At 39.9% G+C, this 11879-nt stretch overlaps 2 protein-coding genes across 2 annotated transcripts; one reads left to right on the top strand and one right to left on the bottom strand.

The window, feature by feature from the left end:
- Positions 1–613: 613 nt before the first annotated feature.
- On the bottom strand, positions 614–6266 carry slc4a1ap (solute carrier family 4 member 1 adaptor protein). Its single transcript, XM_020919624.2, is given in 15 exon segments — positions 614–1525; positions 1799–1871; positions 2088–2164; positions 2267–2371; positions 2523–2763; positions 2841–2934; positions 3010–3199; positions 3281–3350; positions 3637–3797; positions 3886–4025; positions 4431–4491; positions 4576–4701; positions 4801–5005; positions 5459–6074; positions 6076–6266. Coding segments are annotated over 15 exon segments (2394 nt in total). The 5' UTR covers positions 6261–6266; the 3' UTR covers positions 614–1475.
- Positions 6267–6467: 201 nt separating this feature from the next.
- On the top strand, positions 6468–9993 carry supt7l (SPT7 like, STAGA complex subunit gamma). The gene is given in 6 exon segments (XM_020919715.2): positions 6468–6575; positions 6810–7257; positions 7414–7624; positions 7626–7739; positions 8323–8560; positions 8921–9993. Coding segments are annotated over 5 exon segments (1281 nt in total). The 5' UTR covers positions 6468–6575; positions 6810–6826; the 3' UTR covers positions 9208–9993.
- Positions 9994–11879: the final 1886 nt, after the last annotated feature.

Here is an 11879-nt window from a genome sequence, read left to right as displayed (position 1 = left end):
CTTAAACATTACACAGAATGGCATTAACCTTACAGGTGTTATTTAACTCCAACAAATGCTCAGTAAAACATAGATTCTGGTTGTGATTGGTTTGCATTTATACTGAGCATTGTCTGGTGACATCATCTGGTATAGGGCTAGACAGGTTTAATGCCATATTGTGGAAAATTCCAGGCAATCCGGTGTATTACCCTTCCCTCAGAAAAGTTATCATACACTGTTAAATTGTAACATTCTTTAGTGCAATTTATACTGTATTTTTTGGTTATGGCCATACATTTCTTTGGTACTTTTCACCTCTGAACCTGAAATACAAACTCTAACCACATTGTATTGTTTGAGTCCTAGCTTTAAATTAGAAACTTAAAAAGGGTAATTTAATACTCTACAAATGGTAAGATGTGCGTACCCCTCATTAGTAGGTCACACACACAAGTTCAGAGCAAAGCACCACAGCCAAGACCACAAGCCTCTTTACACCAGTCCATTCCCTGAGAAGAGCTCTTTGTGTGAGAGAAAAGAGAGAAAGCGCTTCTGACGTCAAAACTGGTTTGGGTGTGAACAAGGCATCCTGGTCAAAGCCAGCTGCCTGAAAGTCCACAAAACAATGGGGTCAGTAACAATTATTGAATTTAATTACATTTTTATATAACAAAATACAATCATTTGACAACATTACAGAGAGCACAAACAAGAGAATACAAGCGCAATTAGTAGGAATTACACATAAAGGAATCCTACTTCATGCAAACAGTTCAAGTGCTGACGGGCTTATTGGGAAATCCTGTTAAAATAAGAACTTTGCATGTGTGTCAGTGTATATACAGACACACACACTTCACTTAGCTTGAGTCATTATCAGCTTGCATTTCATCCAGTTAGCCATCCAAGTGTCCAGATGGTCAGAAAAGCTGCTTCAATGCCTTCCTCTCTTTCTCTCTCCCTGCTACGCATTCTCTTTTGGAAAAAAAAAAAAGGTTATGCCAGCAATTGACTAGTGCCAAACAGGAGTGGGTAGACGGACTGGGTGTCAGGTGAATTTAACAGGAAGAGAAAGCTGAATTGAGATCAGTTAAATGTCCCTGCTCTGTCCCTTAGTATTTTCCACTCAGTAGATATAGTGAAGCAGCTCACTGAAATTAAATGACAAAATTTTAAGTGTGACCCCATCTCTGAGTACAAAAGTGCCAGCAGGCCAACTGCCCAGTGTCTGCTTAGATGGAGGGCACTTCTCCAGCATTCTCAATTTAAGTGAATAGACATGGTGTGGTTTTGTTTATCACTCTGTAAATAGTCCCAAAAGCTGAAAAGGGTGCATTATTGTCTCAACGAGTGGGTTCGGGACAGTTTTATTGGTCTGCCTCTCCATTTCTCAGAATGACCAATAGTAGGCTTTCTAGAGCTAAGTAGACCACTTTGTATTGTAGGTATTCACTGGTATAGAAAGGCTGGTGAAGTTGAGTAAGAATGGTCCCTCAGTAGCCATATTTGTCATTTAGGTGTGTACGACCATCTCCAGTCTGACCTACAGGATACAAAAGAACAGAGTTTATTGAAAAAATCTATACAAAAGACCAGTGGACAAAAGATTATTATAGTATGACAAGAATATGGTTAGGTTGTAAAGAGCATTTTAATATTTTAAGCAACCATTAATATTTTTGAAAAGTCAACTGTCTTTAGTTGAGAATCATGAATAATTTGGTGCATAAATAAATCTGAAATCGTAGTTTACATCACCTTCTTCTTAAAAGCAAAGTTCTACATGTAATAGTGTGATGTTACAAATATGTCTTACCCACAGGAGGCACCCACACACAATAATCAGGGTCATCATCTGGATACTTTCCCCCGGTGAGTGGCACAGGTGGCTAAAAAACAATAAATCAAATCAAAATACAACAAAATCCAGAACTTGAAGAAGCAGCTTCGGTAAGCTGTGAAACGTATTCAACCAAATAAACTTTTATCCATTTGACAAATTGAATTTCTCCTTTTGCCATGGATTCTCCTTGGATGACTGAGGGATATTACACACAAACAAAACAAAAGTCTTTGCTGTACACTGATTGAACATGCAGACTTACCCTGCTCGGGCCAATGACTTTCTTCTTTTTGGGAATAGACACAGATGCTGTTTCACTGCTGTCATCTGGCTTGGACTCTATCACAACACAATGCTGGTCAGGTGCGACTTCATAAATAGGCTAATGTGTATAAAGGTCCAGGTTATATTTTTCTAATAACACATTTTAAGCTTAAAAACCTGAGCAAGTTGGATCTGATGAAGTTTCCTTATTCATGGGACTTTTATTGACCTTCTTCACTGCTTCTGTCCGTTTGTCTCCTTTCAATACTTTTGAACTGTGCTCTAAACAAAAATAAATACTAAACTATATAAGACTATAGATGGTAAGGAGTCCATTATAGCCGCCATAGAAAGACATTGCTGTGGAGATCTGCCGCCCTCTAGTGGAGCGATTGAGTATATATTTTACACTATTGTGTTGCATTTCTTTCACCTTTTAGTCTTGGCCTTGGTCTTCCTTCCTCATTTTCTTCTTCTACCATCTGCTCGGTTGCTGATGTTCTGGTCTCCTCTTCTGTTTCAGGTTCAGACATATTTACACAATTTTTATCATTGTTATCATTGTCCTCCATTTTGTGCTCTTCTTCCTCTTCCTCTTCTTCCTCCCCATCTGGAGGCAGCTCTTTCATATTGAAGAGCTCTGCGGGTAGATTAGGACGCTTTGGGGGCAATTTCTGAAGAAATGTAAAAATAAAAGGGTTAAATAAACATGGAACAGTATGGAGATACTAGCTTGAATAATTGTTCTTACCCCAATTGTACCAGTCTTGAGTTTGAATTTACTGCCACCCTTCATAGCCCCAAAAAGTGGAAGGGTTTTTTTCTTTTCTGGCTCTGAGCTGCTGCTTAAATGTAACATAAATAAAAACATAGAATTGAAGAATAAAATAAAATAGAAAAACAAAGATTAATTTGTATACCTTGGTACAAGTGTTGGTAACTGGACAGGCCGTGTAAGTTCAACCAGTTTGCGAAGTCTCTGAACTTCTTTCCTCAGATCGGCAAGATGAACGTGGAGTTTTCTGCGCTCTACACCATCCATAGCCGCCTCACTCCTTACAGCTGTCATGAAAGCATCCAGAGGATCCTCAGTAGATGACGCGGAAGAATCTGACAGAGGTAGTTAGATAAATAGTTCAGATACTGGATTTAGACAAAACAAAGTAAATGAGAGAGCAGTTGAAAACGGACCTTTCCTTCCAGAATCAAGCTTTTTCTGAGTGACTTCTAACTCCTTTTCCACCCCTGCCAGTTTGGCCACCTGGATGAGCCCAAGACAAAAAATATTTTAACAACACACACATTTGAATCTCTCAAAGATACAAAGAATGAACTGGTTTAAATTGTGCCATCTTACATTTAAAAGGTCCTATATTACACAAAATTTACTCTTTTTTTTGTTTTGTTTGTTGTGTTTTGAAACAACATTATAACATAGATCAGAAAACAGTGTAATATGGGCTCTTTAAGTTACATTCCATAATAAAAAAAATAAGTGTCTAAGCAAGGGTTGAAAACATATTCAGCATTACTAAACTTTCACCCACCAGAGATTCAAAGGTTTCAGCTCGCTCCTCTATCTTCCCTGCTTTTTTCATCCTCTCCTGTCTCTTTCGTTCCACTGTGCCGGTTCTGTCCAGGAAAGTATCATCATCACTGTCATAGTAATCCTCATCCTCCCAGTTTTTCTTCTTACGCTTCCGGGACACTAGAAATGACAAATAAAAGAAGTTTTATTGTAACTTGAGACTGTGGGGGAATCAGTTCCGTCATCTTTCTTGGCCTTGATCTCCCACCTGCCTCTTGGCGCAGCAGCCCTCGAGCCTCCAGCATGCGACACGCCTCCAGGCAACACTGAACTGTCACCTCTTTCTTCTTTCCTGTGTTGGTCACCTCAGCCACTAGCTGCCTTCCCTTGGCATCGTCAACCGGTAACCTGACAGAGAGCAATGTTAGTGTCACTTAAAACCTGGACATTTGTTAAAGGTGCACTGCACAACTTTTCTGATTGAGGGTCTGCCACCTGCTTGTTTCCATGCTTTCAATGAAATGCTCCATGGTATGACTTTAAACATTTCCAGCTAGCATTTATTCATCTTAAGTCTTTCTATTGTTCAAAAATACAATAATTTGTTCTGTGAATAGAGATGACTCGCCATAGACCTGAATTGTATATATAGCATAATGCTGTAACCGGCTTGTCTGCCTTGTGATAGAAAGGCTATACTGTGGAACATTCTAGACAATAACATTTCCATGGAGACATGAGGTGATGAACCCTCCACTAGAAATGTTATGCAGTCTACCTTTAAGACAGAATTATGCTATTTATCTTTCTTACTTGATTCTGCAAAGCCATGTTCCTGAGCCTTTCTCTTCATACTCAAACTCCAGCTCCTCTCCTGTGATAAAAAAAACAATTAAAATAGCATTGACTTAAGTAATTACTATGCATAGATTATACAAAAATATTATAATTGCCAAACCTTCTCTGTCATAAAATCCCTGGAGTGTTTTCTTTGGATCTTTGAGATAGGCTGCTTCTTGATCCTCTTGAAATTCTGTTGAGAAAGGGTTCTCTTCATTTTCATCCTCGGCGATGGCATCATCAGCTGGAATAAAAGTTAATAGAAGGGGTGAAGGGCAAATATTTATAAATAACTATGTGTATAATAATAAAAAAGTTCATTTTAAAAGGCATGATGACTCACCCATTCCCCACAAGCAGCCTGAATCCTCATTTGACTGTTTGCTCTGGTTCTTCTTGTCTTCCTCATTCTCTCCTTTCTCCTCTTCCTCATCATCAGAACCAGCTCCCATCATCCTTTTCTCCAGTTCCTCTCTCTGCTTTCGAGCGCGCTCCTTCAGCTCTGTCACAGTAAACTCAGACTCCTCCTCCTCATCAGACTCTGGACCCTACAAATATTGTGGTTCATTGGGATGTAACATAACAATACACTGGCCTATAAGTAAATTTATCAAGCCTGTGACAAACATTCAAACATTAAAAGTAAAACTATTTTATGATTTGTGGGTAGTCTGTTTTTTGTGTTTGGGAGTGTTTTTAATCACTGTAAAGCACTTTGTGTTATGTTTTTGTATGAAAAGCGCTTAATAAATAAAGTTTGATTAATCGATTAATCGAAAAACAGTTGAGAACCACTGATCTAGAGTAGACTAGACTATATTATGTAAAGACACAAAATAAGACAAAAAATAATTAGACAGATTTTAAGCCTCACCTACAATGGATTTACATTTACTAGGGGGTCCTCAAATAAAATGGGAAAAATATATATATTTTTAATTAATTAAATGGTCTTTGCATCCTAATGAATATTATGACATAATGCTACTTCTGTGTCTCACCTGTAATATAAAAAGTCTTGTACTCCCACCAAACTTTAACACATGCCCAACTTTTAGTCTAATGTAAGTCTTTGGTGGGATCTTGTTCTTGTTCACAATGGTTCCGTGTGTGCTGCCCAGGTCTTGGACGTAGAAGCCCCTCTCCTCACCCACAGAGTCCGTTTCGCCGGACTCTCCTCGGTACTGGATGATTGCGTGGTACCGGGAGATGGACGGATGCTCCAAAGCTACATCACACACGGGTAAACGTCCGACAACGAAGAAGCTCCCGTCTTTAAGCGGTATCGTGTTTACAATGGCACCGTTTTTTAGGATTTCTATAGAGTACGGAATATCTGGAGCTTTACCACCCCAACTCGGTTCTGTGTAAGGAAGAGGAGGGAATTTACCAGGCGGGGGACCTTTAGGAAGCGCTTTAGATTTAGCTTCATGTTTTCTTTTGATAGAATCCGTTTGCCTTTTTGGCTCATCGGCATCCTTTATTCTTTCTTTTTGTGTCTCCTTGTCGGGTACAGTTTGAGCATCCACAGTTTCATCTTTTTTGTCCTCTTTGACGACACTTGTCTCAGATGTTGGAGTCTTGGTTGGAGCAGTGACAGTAGCCCGCTTAGCTGAGAGAAGGGGCCGCAAAAAGAGCCGGCTTTTTAAAAGGCTCATCTGCTTCTACCTCCGCTTTAGACCCATTTTCCGTTTCGGGTTTTTCATCGTGGTCTACACCTGTGGCTTCAGATGTTTCCATTATAGAGTTTATTTCTTCACTTGTGTTTTCCACACACTGCTCAGACGACGGGGAAGCGGCCATGTTTATTTGGTACGTCAGTCAAAGCCGACCGTAATGTGGTTCTATTTAAAATATTTTCAAGATCGAATATTGACTTATATATCTATGCAAATAAAATAACTTAATGTTGCACAATTACTTCAATTGAGTACATATGTTAATATATAAAATAAAATGTATATATGTATTATTTTCATTGTATCGGAACACAACATACGGTTTGTTCTTACCGAACCTATATACTGCAAGGACAGGAAGTTTTTATCCGCTCAAACCTGCGCTCCAAACAAAATTTATTTACATCAAATTACAACGCATAGCCGTCTTCCTCTCAGTGTAAGCTACTTACTAACTGAAAACCTTATATGTGGATATTTATTACTTCCATTTGTCGATGTTAATGTTTTAGTATCGACCCTATGAGATTCAAAAGTATCTTGGTGGTTCAGGCTATGTATATAAATAATTGTGCGTTTGCGTAATCTAATTATTACTGTATTTGAAAGATCAGTGATGCTTGGTACTGCTCTGACGGTCCTAACTGCTCTCATCCTTTCTAAAACTGTACAGTTTGCTCTGTGGTCATTATGATGCGTTACTGGGGTGAGATTCCGGGTCCTGCGGGGGCCCCTCCGAGCCGCAGCTCCTTTGACCTGCTCCAGCGCGAGTTTCGCTCTGTGGAGATGCAGGACCCTCCTCTGCACCAGCCGTCCGCTCAGCGCCCGCGCCCCACCACTATGCTGGACATCCCCTCTGAGCCCTGCAGCCTCACCATCCACACGGTGCAGCTCTGTCAGCACACGCGACGCCTGCGGGGACTTTTAGCTTTAGCCCAAACTCAGGCTCAGGGCCAATCCTCTGCCTCCTCTGAAGGAAGATTAGAGGAGACGGACACCAGTCTGCCTCTGCGGGCTCCCACCCCTCCTGCCATGCCAGACGACCTGCTGCCTGTGGACAGTAAAGCTCCCCAACAGCCTTTTAATCTTCGACACAGTGACCCTGAAAGTGACTTCTATAAGTGAGTAAATCAGACACTGATGATGTTCCTCCAAACACTTCACATGATATAAAACACACAATTTGTTGTATTTGAAGTTTCATAACAAATGTGATTAAATTAAATGAGCACATTTTTCAGTTTCCAGAAATAATTACTTTTTATTGAATTTTTCAGGGGCAAAGGCGAGCCTGTCCTAGAGCTGAGCTGGCCATCCTGCAGACAGCTCCTGTATCAGTCTGTGGCCACAGTACTGGCCCATGCGGGCTTTGAGTCGGCCCAAGAGAGTGTGTTGGAGACACTCACTGACCTGGTTCATGAACATTACCTCAAACTCACTCAGCTGCTGCGAGTAGCAGTGGACAGAGAGGCTCGACTGGGCGCCACCAGCTTTCCCTGATGTGATGGAGCAAGTCTTTCATGAAGTGGGTATTGGCAGTGTGCTTGCGCTGCAACGTTTCTGGCAAGTGAGGATAAAGGACTATCACAGCTATATGCTACAGGTGAGAAACTGGTGTGAGATTTTTCTTCTCTGACCAATACGTATACGGGGTTATTATTACTTTATTTCTATATAAAAACATACAGTATACCACCATTTTATGATGTTATGATACTAGCATCACAGTAAAGAGTTTTCCATATTTTATTTTAAGTTTATAGCTCAAGCTCTACTTTATGTTTGGGAAAATAAATACTGTCCTTACGAACCCCAGAGTTGTACCTAGAGGCAGCGACTATATGTTGAATACACAACATTGTGTGTTAGTTTTGGCTATTCAAGCACACCTATGCTATACAAGGAAGTTTAAATAGGAGCTAAGAAGGATATCTTGGAAACAAGATGGCTGAGATAAAATGAGAAAAGCATAGCATACTGCTTCTGAGATGAGTTGACCAAGGAAACTGATAATGTTAAAGAAGGACAAATTCTGTAATAGTTGGATGATGCCAGTGCTAACCACAGAGAAATGTCAGCAATGAACTGGAGCTGTCCTTGTAACACTATGCTGAGGATGCAAACATCCACAACCCTTTGTACTGATATACTGTATGTGTTTCACCTCTCAATATTTTCTCCTACAGTTGAGTAAAGATCTGTCAGAGGAGTACGAGCGTCTAGTAAACCCAGAGAAAGCTCAGGAGGACTCCAAACCTCCCAGGATCAAGGAGGAGCCCATGAGTGACATCTCGTTCCCTGTTAGCGAGGAGCCAGAAGCTGACTTGGCGTCTGGAGACCAGGCTCTGCCCATGGGAGTGCTGGGACCACATGGGGAGAGACTCACATCAGGCTTGGACAGTGACCATTCTCCTCATACCTCAGGTGAAACTTAATCTATTAATTATTAATTTATTATAGATGTTTTTCACTGTAGAGCAATATGAGAAAAATTGCAATAGTGCTGTATGCCTATTAAACATAACCTTTCTTTATTATTACATGTCATTTACAAATGATCAAGTCATTCTTTAGAATGATTGTAAATCTTTTTTTTTTTTTTTAGCATTTTCAATTCAATTGTATTTCCTTTGGGTGGCGCACAGATTATTCCTTTGAATGTTATTGAGTGGGTCTATAGCCACATAGAAATTTCAAATATAATCCAGACAAAAAAAAATTGTGTTGTTTAAACAAGATTCACAATAAATACGTTTTTATTTATATTTCTTTCTTTCAAATAAGGTGGAGGTGGTGCCAACAACTCCCCGCTGTGGCCCCAAGTAAAAATAGAGCCTCATGACGGTGATGACGGCCAAGGATCCAGTCACCACCATCACCACAGTGTCCTGGGAGGAGACGTGTTTGAGGAAGGGGATCCCATGTCCACCATGAGTGAGTCTGGGGGGGCCATGGCTCCGTCTCCAGGGGGTGCTGCATCAGACGGGAGCTACGGATCACAATCACCGGACTCTCTCATGGGAGCGTCTCCTGTCTTCAACCAGAGGCCCAGGAAACGCAGGAAGATGTAATACTGTGTTTCCTATAAGACTATATTTTCATCGACCTAGAGTTCAGTGATGTACAGTTGTGAAGTTCTGGATTTAAAGTAGTGAACAGCATCTTCAGAATGGTACTTCTATTGTTTTCGAAGTATACTTTAAAAGTTAAAGTTGTTTTAGTGGGATGCTCAAGAAAGTTTTCATACATAAATTAATTTCTTACAGTTATCATTTGGTTTACGAACTTGTCCTTATTAGGAAATTCAATTCACAGCCTCACATGTTAGCAATACAAAATGGATAGAAAAGTAAAAGTAAAATTCTATAAATGTGCAAAAAATATTTATGAAACAACAATGTCTTGCTGTAAGAATTATGATTTGTGCACACCAAATATTCAAGACAAATATGGCTGAACACAGAACAATCTCCGAGTGACCGTCTGTTTCTAATTACTCATCTTTCATTCATGTTTTCTGCTTGTTTCTGAAAGGCTCCAGTCACAATCCAAAATGAGCAACTTTCAGTCTTAGGTAAAAACACTGCAGGACAGAGCCACCCATAACACCTATGAACAACCGTTTTATTCTTGTGATATTAATTCAGTGTTTTCAGATTCACATAGCAGGTGTGCTCATAATTTTGACAACCACAGTATTTGCCAGCACAAGCAGTAAAGCACAATGATAAGGTTTTTGTATAAATTTTACATTAATTTCTAATCAACCCATAACATCGCATGAATATTAAGTTTGGCAATTTGTATGAATTCATTTTATTGCCTGAAGAATAAAATCCTTTTTCATATTTCTTCTGGCTTGATTCCAGTTGTTTAGTTATTTGTACAATATATAAAGCTCTTTCAATTAGCCTAATGAATCTTAGAACAGGGGGAATAAAAAGATTTAGACGCAAATTGTTTTGTTGAGCAAGCTAATAAGTCACTAAACGGCTTGTTTTCTCCAGCTATTAACTTTGCATTTCTTCAAATACCAATTAGCGCCGGTGCAATTTATTCATATACAAATCCCTAACCCAGTTCTTATGATGATGTATTTCTGCTGTGTTTTTCCAAGCGCAGTTCACATGAAACACACTACTAACACAAACCACCTGTCAACCTGAAACGGGCACACCAAATAGCATCTGTTTCAGTAATGAGACAAAGCTGAGAATGCAACACCAGAGGCAATTATAGGCTGGTTGTCTGCTTCACCAAGGCTACATCAATCCATGCTTAATGGCAAATTAATCTCAGCACGCATAGTTTTGCATACACAATGAGGAGCAGGTCTTTCCTTGAATACATGTGATTTCTTTTTGAGCATGACTATCACATTCCCACAATTAGTCAGGTAATTGGCTGCGTACACAACAAAGTGCCAATGAGGTCATGTTTTCTGAATAGTCATTTAGCAGCATTAAAGCTGATTTAGGTGTTATAGGGAAAGTGGGGAAAAATAACATTTGCCCATATATAGTAATATTTTAAAATGATTCTATATGTACTCTGAATCACGCAGAATATATTTTCCAGCACGTCTTACTTCTAAAATGGGCTACTATCTACCTTCATTTTCAGCTTAAAGGTGCACTTTCAGGTGGGGGGTGAGCCATCTAGCTGTCTACATGGAGATGGGCCCCCTGGAATGTTGCAGAGTAGAATATAGATAGGTTATAGTGTGATAGTGTGGAATATTTCAGGAAGCTCTATGGATATATAAAGAGGGTAATAATGGCTTCACCGGTATATGTGGCTGTCCTATTATGACTATATGACTATTATTGTTGGCAGTGTTTGACATTAAGAACATTTTCTCCTTAATAGAATAAATTATTGGCCAGGCTGGCGCCACCTAGTGTCTCCGCTCAATTTCATTTCTCTCCACTGACTAGGTCAAGAATCGGAATACACTAGACAGTTTGCAAGAATCCCAGAAGTGCGAGTCACCAGCCAATCAGAGACATACATTGCAGAGACATACATTCTGTGTTGGCAATGATTCCCGGGATTGAGGACTTAAAGCCAGAACAAACACAATGTTTGGTGAATTTTATCAGGGAGAAAGACATTATTGCCCTTCTTCTTACAGGATTTGGGAAAAGCTTAATGTACCAGTTAGCCCCGTTAGCGGCGCATTACATACACCACGACCAAATAGCAGCGAATAAGTACCCGCCTACCGTCGAGCGAGCGAATTCTAATGCTGCGAGGTCAGACGATTTCCAGTAAGTGAAACTGGCTGATGAATCAGGCTAATAAACTATGGCTCTTAGTTCCCAAACATCTTTTTAATACTTATATTCTAACTCTGCTGTATGACTTCTTCGTAGTCTTTGGTGTTTCTCCTTGAGCTCTTTTTACCAGTACAAGGCAGCTGCTCAGGGGAGCACAGGCCGTTTTAAGGTAGTTTGTTAACTTGTCAAAACTGTGCTCTAGGGAGGTTCAGCAAAGGTAAGAGCGCTGACTGAGATGCAGGTGGTGTGGTCACATTGAGTTGTGTACTTTAGAAATACCCTGGGATTAAGATGGTTAGGCCAGCAGTGATGTTAAGTGGATCAAAAGCACTGATCACTGATTAAATCAGAAATGGACAGCTTATATTTAATGTTTTAGTTTAGGTATTGTTAGATTGACAGGGTTGCTATAAACAGTCACCAGTTGCAACAGTCTTGTAAATGAAAATGTGATGCTGGAGCCA

This window comes from Boleophthalmus pectinirostris, unplaced genomic scaffold, assembly GCF_026225935.1.
Source record: "Boleophthalmus pectinirostris isolate CB_2022bp ecotype Guang Dong unplaced genomic scaffold, ASM2622593v1 HiC_scaffold_10, whole genome shotgun sequence".
Lineage (NCBI taxonomy): Eukaryota > Metazoa > Chordata > Actinopteri > Gobiiformes > Gobiidae > Boleophthalmus > Boleophthalmus pectinirostris.
This window is presented reverse-complemented; position numbering and strand designations above follow the sequence as displayed.